The following is a 13,743-nucleotide window of genomic DNA, read 5'->3' on the forward strand; positions in this document are numbered from 1 at the left end:
TATACTTCTTTGTCATCCTTTAAACATTTTAATGTATCCTTTCTCTTTTCACATTTTCAATCATTATAGTTTTTAACTTTTGCATGAGCAGGGTGGTCATTCTTAGCTCTTAATCACTTTCAGCGTTATTTTTGCCTAACATTAGTTTCACCTTTCTAGATATAAATTCACCAGGATCTTTGTAGATCTGATGGCATTCTGGCGGGAAGAATGGGGTCAGCCTGACCCTCATGGAGTCTCTGCACTGCTCAGGTGTTTTTTGACTGAATGAATGAATGTCTTTCATATTTGGCTGTCCATTACCACCTCATAGTAGAATTCTGTAGACAGCTAGTCCATTTTCTGGGTTCCTGGTGGGTTTGGTCCAAGAGGAAGATGCAGAGGTCGAGCACTTGACATATGCCCAACTTGCCCCAAAAGCAGGAAGCCAGAGTCACAGGGCAGTAGGAATGTTGTTTGGTTTATTATCATGGGGAGCAGAGCAGTCTAACTAGTGGCCTAGGAATGGTTCAAGCTCATGGAGTGCGCCTGGCCAACCCAACATGTGCTTCCCAAGGAAGTGCTGTCCAAACAGCTCATAGCCTTGTCTACGACTGTATGCCCTGTCTGTGCTGTAGCAGTCAGGGTAGACCAGGCATAGGTACAGCTGGGATGGGGGTGGCCAGAGGTGAGTGAGAGCTGTGAGGGGCACCCAGGCCTCTCTGCTGGACCATGCACAGAAGGAGAACTAATATTCAGAAATACTCAGTAGATGGCAGGATAAGGTCCATCCTGCCTAAGCGAGGGAACCTCAAAATCATATCAAATATCTTAGAAAGCTTAGAACCTGAAGAGAAGTGGGTCACATCATGTGGTTGGATTTTATGACTAATGTGTATCCAGAGGGCAGAGCTAGGTATGAATGACATTTACAAAATGTTCTTTTACTTTCTACTTGACTTCTGAGAAATGTCTCTTGGAGAGTTGGATTTAGTTGTACACCAGAAGAGAATGTTGAAAGATTTCAATAAAATATCTCAAACAAAGAAGGCTACCTGAAAATTCAATGGAATACACTGCTCATTCTGAAAGATGTAAGAACCAGTCAAAATCACTCTTGATGGGAAGCTATCCACAAAAAAAATAAGATAGACTTGGATGAAACACATAGAGGCTAGGATTCCCTTCATAATAACTATTCAAAACTCCATTGCCTGAAGTGTTCACAAGTGAAGGGAAAAGGTGCAAAAGGGCTCTCTGAAACACATTAGGTGAAAGGGATAAAAGGCAAGTCAAACTGAAGAAGAAAAAACCTATGGAGTTCAAACCAAAGGAGTAAAAGCAGGTACTGGAGTAACGCTATGAGACTTTCAGACTAGATAATATCACTGAAAACAGAGAGCTCAGCTGTGGGACTGAGATGCAGGGAACATCTTGAGATTCAAAACCACATTTAATTTGTAGAGTGAAAGAATGAGCTTACAAAATGATCCATAGTAAAAAAAATGAATGGAGTGGCTCTGTCTCCAGTGATAAATTCATCCCTGTGTTACAAGAGAACAGACAATCAGTAGCTAGAGGCATGGGTAACAAAATAGACACATCTATTAATAATGCTAAGGTGTTTTGCCATCAGAGAAACCCTACAGTGGCTCTGTGACACAAGTGGGTATGAGCTAATGCTTGTAACATCCCTGTGATGAAAGGGGTGCTCTCATTTGTCACATACAGCATATGAAGCAACCTACCTATGATCACATTTCTTTAGCTATGATTAGATCTCATGACCTTCTGCTTCGATGTCCTCTGCTCTAGGCCATAGTTCAGTATTAAATGAATCTGTGCATGAAATACTGAATGTGCATCATAAATAAAACAGAATTGTTCCAGCTGGCTCCCAGGGTGGCAGAGAATCTAAAGAAAGTCTGATAACAAACAAATCAAAAGGATGAGAAACTAAATATCTTCAGCACTTAGGGAGTGAACAAGAACAGATACTGGTAGTTAGTAAGCAAGTGTAGCTTGGTGACATTTTTTTCCAGGATGGACCTAGAGCACAAAAGCACCAAAATATTTGTTCTGCAGAGCTGAACTGGACCATAAGCAAAACAGAAAACCTGTATTTATGACAAAAAGTAGAAGTCTGAGAGGTGCACAGATGGTTGGTCTAGTTTTCTCATTTTACAAGCTGAGTGAGACTTTACATTGAAAGAGAGAAATATAAATGTAGGGAAATGGATTGCTGCTCAGAAAAAGATATGGAGGGAGTGACTGGGAATACAGAGATCATGAGTGGGAAGATGAGTGTTCTGAGAATTTGAAACACCTAGAAATTCTATGTTCCCATTATTTATGTTTCATTTATCTACATGCTTATGTATGCACATATCCACCTATGTATGTTGTCTTGGTTTGAAAGCAAAACCAGTGAGAGACTCTAAGTCAGAAATACAATTTATTGGGAAAAGAAAAAAAGAAGACAAAAATACATGCAATGATACAAAAGGAAGACCACTGACAAAGTCAGAATACAACCTGACACCCCTTTGGCCAGCGTGCTGGTAGCAGTCCAAATTGGAGTGGCAGATGTGGTTGCTGTGTCTTCTCGGAAACCTGTGGAAAGGCTGCTTTTCTGTCTAGAAATCCCTGGATTTATCCAGGTGGGAATGCTTAGCATCTCTCTCTGGGTGGAGCATCTCACAATGGGCTGATGTTATTTTGAGTCACAAGGTGTGTTTTTAATCACCTGTTAAACAGAACTGGCTCCTGGAGAGTGTTATCTCTGAGTCATGTGGCAAGACATTGATGGGCCCATTAACAGGAGATAAGGAAAACTGTCCAGATGCAACTGCTACTCGGATGGTAATAGGAAACATCTTGGTGCTCAGTCTTGGACAATGTATATATATGTGTCGATATTTCACATGAGAAATATCAAGGCCTAGGAATTAATTTTTAAAAAAAAAATTCTCATTATTCTTTTGCTAATGATGGCATTAATGAAGAATTCTTGTAGCCAAGAGGAAACGTTGACCTCCCCTAACTGGATGTGATTTGATTAGGAGCATAATAGTCCAGGCCTGACTCTAATGCTTAATTGTTAATACAGTTTTTCTTGCCAAGACCTTTGCTCACTAGTGCACAAATGATTCTTCCAACTCATTGTTTGGTGTTTTCTTTATGTGAATCATTGGATGGTCCATGATCCATATAAATGGATGCATTTATGTGTGCTCTGTGTAAGGATTACAGAGCAAACAACTTAGAAAAGTTTTCTTCTGAAAGTTTTAAGCATAAAAATTTGGCTGCAGGTTAGCAAGCAACTGGCTATGAGGTAAAACAGAAAAGTCAAATTCTAAAAGCATAAAGTAGGGATGATCTTTTTAGCATCTATCTATTGTCAGCAGAGTACCACCGGTGACAGGCGAAAAATCCATATACATATCTTTGTCTTGCACTGAATCCTCTCCCATGCAGTTTTTCACAACGAATGGCCCAGGCAAAGCCAGAGACAAAGAGATGGGTAACTGCGTAGATAATAAACCATGTGATTCCTACATTACCTACAGAATACACATGTACTTTCTACATACAGGAAACTGGCCTTAAAAGTGACTTGGAGAAGGCTAATAAGGCATGGACCTTCTCTGCCTCTCATAATGAAGAAAGTACAGCATCAAATAAAATTATCAGGTGGTAGACTAGAAACAAAACTAAAGAAGGCAGTGCACTTTTTGCACTTAGTCTGTAGAACTCATTGCCACAGGATGTTGTGGATACCAAGTGTGTGGTTGAGTTTAGAAAATACTAAGACAAATAAATGTTAAAAAAATATCAGCAGGGTATGTTATACCAAAATTACCATTGTAGTTTAGGTAGTCCTTGAGCTTCAGACTTCTGAATGCTGACAGATTATGTCAGGAAAGTATTCTATGTGCTTGTTCTGATTTTATAGTCCTTCCTTCAAATCTACTGTTTGCCACAACTGGACAGGTTTATGTGCTGGGTGGACCTTAGCATGGTTGGCTTCATGCTATCAGAGAAATTCTTGGATTTGATAATTAATTTCATATTTACTACTTGCAGTAGTTATATAGAACATCATCTGTATTTTCCCAATATCCTGTGAAAAGTGTAAAAATCCCAGTTTAGTAAATATCAAAGTTCCTTTTTAATGTAATTATGTTAATGTTTGATTTACACAAATAATGATGCTTTATAATTTCCGAGGTTATCTGAAAATCTATAAAATGTAAAGAGGTTTTGAAAGAAATTCAGTATAAGGCTTTTAAGGATCTAGATTTTTTTTCTTGACCATGCATAGTAGTTCATTCAAAATCCTTGTTAAGATGCAAAGTATTTCCAGTACTAATATTCTGAGCAAATGATCCCTAATGATTCAAACACTTATGCACATGATCATGTGACACTTCAGAGTAATCCTATTGAACCTTATGGTTTTGAAAAGTGGGATGTAAGTGTGTGTAGAGCTGATGTCTAAACAACTTTCTAAAGATCAGCATATACTGGTCTTTTCATTTTGACTCCTGTGTCCACTGTAATTGGTTTTTCTATGTTCTAAGTAAAGAATCATCCTAACACAGTCCTGTTTTTGTAATAAAGTGGATTTTTTTGAAATATCTGAACTGTCAGTGGTGATGTGTAGGACTCCAGGTGCTCCTGCTCATGGTATTGTGGAAGGAGATGACTTTAAATACGGGGCCCGGGTTTACTTCAAGTGCAACGCAGGTTACAGCTTAAAAGGCAGCCGTGTTGCCTACTGTCAGCTTGATGGGATTTGGTCAACACATCATCCTGAATGTGGTAAGGTCACTTTAAGTTTTAATTCTTAACAAATATTTTGGCCAATGTATTCCCATGAAACTAGACTATCTAAATCTTGCTTGAAATTTAGTAGGTCTATGACATAACATGCCCTTTTGTCTTCCTGTCTTTAAGAAGGAGTAGGAATTCTTATTTTACTCTGCTGGAACCCCAGCCTGCAAGACTTTTTTATATAAAGGTCTGACTGAAACATCACTTTACTGAAAAGTAATAACCTCAAAGTCTTTGGGCATGTATTCGTCTTACACATACAGAGAAAATGTCTAGGACAAAAGCCAAGTGAGGGACATAGTGGAACAATGAATAGTTACTTCCATTACTCTGTGTGTCTGACACCTTCTCTGCAGAAGCCTGGTGCACTCTGTGGAGGTAAATAGGAGCTTACTGTGTGAACACTAGACTCTTATTTCAATTCCCATCCTAGACAAAAACTGATAAAAAAAAACTTCCATTCATTCTGACTGCAGAATGGCATGACTACCATTCACACTGGTCCTTCTTGACATCTAAAGAGATTTTAAATTTCCTTTAGTTGATTTGCATTGCACAATTTCATTTCTGTATTCCAGAATAATTTGTTTCAATTGATAAAGTGTTTTATAAGTGTGTTATGTCAAACAATGTACATTTTGGGGGTAGTGTTGTAAAACAGCTGTATATAAGTTAATTTGAAAGAGCAAGCAGTAGGTATTCTTCTATGTGGAGAGAAGTCTCCAATTGCAGTAAATGTAATGTCACAATCATGCCAAGTCCCTGCTGCATGATGGCCCTGGCTAGAGGCCTATAGAAAGAGCTGTCTCTAGACTTGGCAGTCACTGAAGTGCTAGGTCTCTCCTTCCCAGATGTTTTCTCTTTGTTTTTAATAAATCAAAAAGGTCATAACCCTGAGCCTAAGGAAGAAGACAATTACAGTCAAAGTACTGAAATAAGAGAAGGCCTTAAGTGACTTACATGGTCGAGCTTTTGGTACATTTGGAAAGGCACTCTGGTGATCAGATGATGCCTCCAGGCCAGCCACCAGTGCAGAAAGCAACTTGCAAATAAAGCATTATTCTGTAGGGGATTCTCTGTAGTCTTTAGCTGCTATCAAGTTATCAGTCACTTACGGTTCACAACTGAGAGAGCCTGTGAGATGCACAGAAGGAAAATGGAGCCAAATGAAAAGGAGAGAGGGCTCTGTTTTTCCCTCTTGTGGAGAGGAAGTTCAGAAATCCTTGTTTACTAAATATAACTTGTGGTAAAGTATTTAAGTACATATCTAGCCTTAAGCATATGCTAAAATCTAATGTTTGTAAAGAAAACACTGAAATATAGACTTGGTTTGAATGCTATACTCACTGTTAAAAGCACATGCTCTTCATTGAAGTGGCATTGTTATGGCTGGCTGTGTGTTCACACGCTTTACTGAGCTGGGCTTTGTCTGGTGGCACAAGGTATGACTTTATGATAGGACAGGGCCATACCTTTGCACTGTAACTGTGCTGATTTCACAGCAATTTAATTAAATATCTGAGTGCTTTGTTATATGTTGGTGCTTTTGTGAACTGAGGCTCAGCAGGCAGCCAAGTCTGAAGCACTGATAAGAAGAGGTAATTTTTGGTCAATTGATATGTCCTAGACCTCTGGGCTCTCTATGAGCAGCACCAACACCAGCTGTCTGAACTAGATGTGTACTGATTATCATGCACTGCGATACCAGGCAGAGAAATTAAATGGAATCACATGTTAGTGTTGTCCTGACAAGGAAACTGAGGTGAAATCCAAAGGGGAAAAAAACTACTACCTTGTCAGCTGCTAAATAGAAAGAGCAGAGGAGTTAAAAATAAAGGAAAAATAATCTTCTAGCATCACATAGCAAATACTGTCCTCTAGATTTAGGCCAAAAATCTAAGTTTATTCAGAAAAAAACTCCAAAATAAACCCAAAACCAAAACAATAATTAAAAAGAAGTGGAAAATACTGGGAAGGAGGAACTAAAAGTGGTTTTATAGGCAAAATATAGCATGAGTAAGCTTTTAATATTAAATTTTTATTGTCAGTAAATGCATACATATGTTTTCTTTCGATTCCTGTATTTCCCTGGATTATTGAGGTATCTCTCTCAGTGCTAAGAAAACAAAATGCAACCAAACATAAAAACAAAATTAAGTAGTCTAGTTTTATTATCCAAGTGCAGTGAAGTATTGGAAATACAGAAAAGAGAAAAGAATGCCAAGGGCCTATTTCCTGCAAGCAGTTTAAGTGCAGCCTTTCATGCTATTGAAGAAGCCTTGTTAATATTAATTGCACATTAACATAATGGAAAGTCAGGGTTCTTTTTCAGGATTGTCAGCTACTTCTTAAGGTTTTAACAATTTGAGAATTTTTACCAGTTTGAGAATCTTATGCTTTCAGTGAGACTGAAGTGTGTATTGTAAACAGACATCTCTATATTACAATTTCTTCTTTAATATTTGACATTTTCAAAGACAGGGATCCCAGATGGGTCTTGAAAAGGCATCTTTAATAAAGTGCAGATTGTTTAGTAACATCTGAATGAAATGCCAAGTGATTTGATGGGTGAAAATAATGTAGTGAACCTGATAAAATGGTTGCTATCTTTTTCCCCTATCATTAGTTCTAGAAGAAAAAAACTGCTCAGATCCTGGTGGCCCACTCAATGGCTACAGAAGAGTAGTAGAAGACACTGGGCTCTTGAATGGACGCTATGCAAAAATTGGCACAGTCATTGCTTTCTTTTGTAACAACTCGTATGTTCTTAGTGGCAATGAACAAAGGACCTGCCGAGACGATGGAGAATGGTCAGGGAAGCAACCAATATGCATAAAAGGTAGTTTACAAACTTTTTTACCACAACTCACAAAAGATGCTATGGTTTTACTGGATTGTGTTTAATATAATTTGCACTTAACAAATGATCATATTTGCTAAGAGTAAGCTGTCTGATACCTGATACTGAGTTTTGTAGTTTGCCAGCTCTGCTGGCTGCTATACTCAGACAGAGAAGATGCCAATGATTCCAGAAGATTCCATCTTTAAACAGGGAAAGGAATGTTCCCTAAGACCCTTATTATCCTTATTCTAGGACTGAACCTGCATAAGATTAAAATCAAAGAAGATCAGGAGGGAATTGAAATAGAATGAAATAATTGTCTCATGAGACAGTTAACAATCTGTTGCTGTCAGAGGGAATAACTGTTCTTTCACAATAATTTTAAAACAATGGGACCAGTCATGAATGCAAAAGGCAGAGTCTGTACATAGCAGCCTTGAAGATATGATTAAATTATATGTATTCATCAAAACACTGAATCACACCTTTAAATCCTATGCTCTTGACCTGAAGCTATTCTACTAAGTGTGTATGAAACCCTGAGTGAGTGAATGAATGAATGAATGAATGAATGAATGAATGAATGAATGAATTTGGGCTGGGGAACAGATAAATTCATTTTATGAATGCAATTTCTTGACATATGGATTTTTAAAAAACTGAAATTATGATAATATAAGGAAACATGTCTGTCCCCTGGGCAATTTGCTTTATTCTGTTTTAGATGAAAATAATCTCTCCCTGAAGCATATAGCCATCTGTGGAAAGCATCTTTACGGATGCTTACTGTGATACTGACATAATTGTTAACATATATATCAATCACAAAGAACTAGATATTGTTAAATTACACAGAGAACAAGTGCTCAGGCGTATAGATAAAATCCATCCTGCAAGATTCCTTTTCTGCCACTCAGGGCAGCAGGAAGGAGACCCTCGCAGAGTTATTTGAACTTGAATATTTTATCCTAATCTTAAAGTAAGTAAACTGAATATGCAAAACTAGAAATCTTAGATCTCTTTTCTGTTATTTTACACATATTCAGGTAACTCTGAAGTGTTCCTTTGAATCAGAGCCTCCAATTCCTTCCATAAGTGCACAAACAGACTCTGAGAAGTCCATAATATCCTGCAGCCTTTCTCTGTGTGCTGAGTCACTGGGATTAGCTGTGTGGGCTACACAGATGGAAATGAAGTATTTTGATATATAATTCTATTACTGGAAAAGTTTGCTCTGATACAAAACCATCATCTGTAGTGGTGCAAGTGTGGCATTGAGACACACTGAATGATGGAAAAATCTTCCTCCATGCCTGAAAGTGCCAGTGCAGAGCAGTTCAGTAGCTTCCACTGTTGTAAATGGGATAGATCTTGTGAACTGTGAAAAAGTATTTTTCCAAGGCTTTAGGTTTTAAGATCGATCTTTATTTTAATGCAAATAACTTAACTGCCTCTTTTCTTAATCCAGCCCACTAGTTAGTGAGAGGAAAGGCTGGAAATGCGCATGAACCATACCACTTGTATTATAAATGTGAAAAAGTACTGTGCAACATTATATTTTTTCTAGCCTGCAGAGAGCCAAAGATCTCTGACCTGGTGAGACAGAAAGTGCTTCCAATGCAGGTTCAGTCAAGGTGAGAATGCAATATCTCAATTACAGTTTAAAGAAAAAAATGTGATTGCTTTTCCTCTCTTTTCCTTTTCACTCCATGTGTTTAGCCTGCCTGAGCAGTGATTCCTACAAATCCACTGATAATTGAGCAATGAGAGCTGCTGGGAGAGGAGGTCTGATTAAGCACAGGTTGCCAGTTGCTGGAGGCAGCCAGGAAGAAATACACAGATAGAGACAGACAAACTACAGGATGATGCTGGAATTCTGCTTGCAAGCTTGTGACTATGAGAACAGTCTAAGAACAGTTCCTTGGGGCTAATGATGTGTGTTAAAATAGGAACATGTGCCATCTTAGTGCACAGGGAGAGCACAAGGAGAGAGGAGGGTATGGCAATGCAACCTGTTCCCAGTAAGTTTCACCATCCAAACAAATATAGCACAATTTATATAGGCTGGGCATGAGGGAAAGGAGGAAGTATAGTAGGAGGGGAGGAAGGAATGAAAGATTAGACCCTTCCTGGGCTTACCCTTCTGATGATTTCTTGATATAAACCCCATCAGAATTAGATATGTTGCAATGTTCTGGTTCATTTTAGTCCAAGTAGTAATTTCTCATTTCAGGGTTCTTTCTGAAGTACAAGACTAATTTAATTTTCAATTCAGTGCAAGAACTGTCCTCATGTTTGGTCTTAAGAACAGTCATATCAGGTCAGAATAAAGGTCCAGCTCAAGCCATATCCTGTCTCTGGCAACAGCCAGTAGCAGATGCCTAGAGAAGACTTGAGGAACAAGGCAAGCATATACTTCCCAGTCACTCTGCCACTCTCCAGGTCTGTGATGTGTGATTGTAGAGATGGCCCTGAGAAGCTGACATGAGGCTTTAGTAGCCATTAGGGGACTTTTTTTGCTTAAATTTGTCTATTAACTTTTGAATACAGGTCTTTTATGTTTCAGATATGAAGACCAGTTGTATTGAGAGAACATACATGCCCTCCCATCCATAAGATGCCATGAGATGATGGCATCTCATGTTTGTAGACTGTTTTTAATCCCTTGAAGTATAATCTCCATTTAATAGGTCAATAGTGAGGTAAACTCTAGATTATGCAACATTGCAAGTCACCTGTGAGTTTGGAATGGTACTCTGGCAGAATAAGCATGACCACAGCAGCTCTCATCCTTCTTCCAAAATACAAGAGACTTGCCATTGCTCTTGTTCTTTGTAACTTTACTTTCCTGTTATATATTGTCTCACAGATTGGATATGATGGAGATGTCTGTGTCTCACTGTGATAAAAAATGAAATCATCATGAGAAAAAAAAAAAAGTCTTTTCTGGATGTAGGCAGTACCGGAAATCTCAAGGGAAACTGATTTCCTGCTGAATTTTTCAGGCATAAGAAAGGTTTTTTTTGTGGTTTGCTTTTTTTGGGGGGAGGGAGTTTGGTTTGGTTTGGTTTGGTTTTTTTTTTTGTTTGTTTGGGTTTTTTTTTTTTTTTTTTTTTTTTTTTTTTTTTTTTTTGTAGATATGAGCTTTTAAGCATTAAAGCAAGGGACACATTCTAAATGATAAAAATTTAGTGTAACTGTAGTCAAGCTTATGGTCCATATCTATGCTGGTGCATATATTTATTTCTTAATTATGTGCTCTGTTTCAGCTAATCAGTACAATTTCTAAGTAGAAGCTTAGAAATTATGAAATCTCTGTGGTGAGGCAATTATCTCTGTTAATTGCTAAATCAAGCAATTTTAGCAACATCATTTAATCTGAATCAATTCCTAATACTGTCTATTAAAATATCCACTAGAGAAAAGATGTGCCTATCTCCCCTCTACTGAGAATTAATTATGACAATGCCAAATTCAGGTATAATTTCTTTATTTTAAAAATGGTATCTCAGTCCTTTTGTGAATGGAAAAAACTTCCACATTCAGAGGCAATTGATTTCAATTCAGAAACTGTAAAATGAAAAAAGAGACATAAATAGGATATGTATAAACATATGTGTAATTATATATGTGTGGATATATGTAAATAAAATAGCTGGGATGTAAATGGGAGTATTGCTAAACTATGCTGGAATTATGTTTTTTCCTTATTCTTTCATGAGCAAACTTCATGTGATTTTAAATGACATTTAACACAACTGGTGATAAAGTTACAGTAATGATTACTTTTATAATACTATAATTATTGTGTTCTTTGTGCCTTGAAACAGAGAAACACCTTTACATCAACTTTACTCTTCTGCATTCAGCAAGCAAAAGCTTCAAATCTATCCAACCAAGAAGCCAGCACTGCCATTTGGAGAACTGCCCCCAGGGTACCAGCACTTGCACACTCAGCTCCAGTATGAATGCGTTTCTCCTTTCTACCGCCGCCTGGGCAGCAGCAGGAGGACTTGCCTGAAGACAGGAAAATGGAGTGGGAGAGCCCCTGTGTGTATTCCAAGTGAGTCTCCAAGGGGAAAAAAAGGTGCATATCTCTTGGGTGAATGAGGGAACAGGATGTGTATTCATGTTAGATATTTAGGGAGTCACAGCAGTGTACGCTGTCTATACTTCCAGCTGGGAGAAAGGAGCAATAAAGCTTGAAGGATATATGTGTCTTTTTATCCACCAGTAGAACTTAATGGTAAAGTGATCAGGCTTTCAGCACTGTAATTTGCCATTAATTTTTCTACTCTTTTATTGAACAAGAGGTATAGTGAGTCTTTCTCCTGTTTTGAAATAGCTTTCTACTAGCACTTCACGTTTTTCTATATTATTTACTACAAATGGGATTTTTCTTTCATTTGTATACTTTGGCACACAGCTGATGACAAAACCATCAAAGTTTAAGCAATAAAAGGGAGAGTCTGCAATTTTAAAGAGGCTCTTCCTTTAATAAACCCTGCTAAGGAAGGGTTCATATTGCAAATTGTAAATCTAGATAAAATCTAATCTGGAGGTAGTGTACAAAGTAAGTTAGGGTAAGAACGTCACAATATTTGGTAAACTCCACTACTGACATCAAGCAAACTGTGAAAATTAGATCTTAACAACAAACAATTTTTATTGTTCTTGTTTGTGGTTTTACTTTGAGATCTTATAATGTATTTTGAAAAGCATCACATTCACTATGGACATGCATACACTACCAGGAACAAAAAGTCTCCTAAGGGAGACTAAAAAATGCAACCATGCAATGTAACTCTTTCAACTGAAGTTAAACCTTTCATGATATAGGAGATTTTACCGCAGGTCCAAGCATGGATAGCATATTCCTGGACAAGGCAGAGCTTTTTCTTTTCCCCAGGATGACTGTTGATTTAGATGCATTTGCTTAAACATTCTTATCACAAGGCAAGTCTGTTTTTATAGGCATGAACTGACCTGTGCAAAGGTTTATGCCAAGAGAGGCCTCAAAAATACACTGTGACTGCCTAGAGTGAATTTTAGTGCACTGATGACTTTATGGCATTTTATGATAAACAAGAATCAGGGGTGTTCTTTCCATTTCTTTCTGCAATCATCTCATTATAGTGCAACTCAATAAGGTTGTTGTGAAAATTCACTGCTCAAGCACTAAATCCACATTCCTACTTTACCCAGGAATTCAAACAACAATGGAAAACTTGAATATTTTTTTAAAAGCTATATCAAATACCCCTATAATTTTGCAGATTGGAGACAGAGGCTAATTAGACAACTGTCCTTCATACTCATCACTACAGTTTAGTTTCTTTTGTCACATTCTAAGAAGGAATCAAGAGTAATGCTCAGATTCTTTTGGGGAGAAAGTATTACCTACTTTTTGCTTCATGTTTCCTCAGTCTGTGGAAAAGCAGAAAACATCACTCTTAAGAAGGCAATGACCTCTATGAGGTGGCCATGGCAAGCAGCCATCTATCGCACAGCCAATGGGGTGAAGGAGAACAGCCTCCGGAAGGGGTCCTGGATCCTGATCTGCAGCGGGGCCCTGGTGAATGAGCGCACCGTGGTGGTCGCAGCCCACTGTGTCACTGACCTGGGCAAGACCGTCATGCTCAAGACAGCAGAGCTCAAGGTGGTTCTGGGCAAATTCTACAGAGATGATGACAGGGATGAAAAGACCATCCAGAACCTGAGGGTGAGTAAGCCCAACAGGAGTGAAAAATGATGAGCACAGGTAGATGCTGATTACATCTGTCTTGTATGGGAAGAAAAAGGTAACTCTTTGGGCAATGCACTCTCTTACATGTTGTTCTTTGAAATGTATGTGTAGAGACTCAAGTGTTGTGGCATAAGAAGGGCACACGCTGTAGTTCATTGAATTCCTTGAAACCATCCAACTCATACATTCACCCCTAATTAAGAAAATAGCTCAGATTCTGTGGGCCATAATGTCTTGAGTGATATTGCCAGTAAGAAAATAGAAGAGAAGCCAGCTACTGTCAAAATTGATTAGCATAATTTATGAGGGAAACACTTGTGCTCTAAATTCTGGTTTGATG

General features: G+C 38.1%; 1 protein-coding gene across 2 annotated transcripts in view; it reads left to right on the top strand.

Annotated features, from left to right (window-relative positions):
* Positions 1-13,743, top strand: part of PAMR1 (peptidase domain containing associated with muscle regeneration 1) — a 55,902-nt gene that overhangs the window by 40,542 nt on the left and 1,617 nt on the right. Inside the window, exons 7-11 of one of the 2 annotated variants that reach the window (XM_053981456.1) lie at positions 4,633-4,803; positions 7,442-7,654; positions 9,225-9,291; positions 11,488-11,720; positions 13,084-13,379. In XM_053981456.1, the coding sequence (XP_053837431.1) occupies positions 4,633-4,803; positions 7,442-7,654; positions 9,225-9,291; positions 11,488-11,720; positions 13,084-13,379 (980 nt within the window). The remainder of the gene's footprint in view (positions 1-4,632; positions 4,804-7,441; positions 7,655-9,224; positions 9,292-11,487; positions 11,721-13,083; positions 13,380-13,743) is intronic. The other variant, XM_053981457.1, reaches the window with a different exon arrangement.

Source organism: Vidua macroura, chromosome 6 (assembly GCF_024509145.1).
Source record: "Vidua macroura isolate BioBank_ID:100142 chromosome 6, ASM2450914v1, whole genome shotgun sequence".
NCBI classification, from domain to species: Eukaryota; Metazoa; Chordata; class Aves; order Passeriformes; family Viduidae; genus Vidua; species Vidua macroura.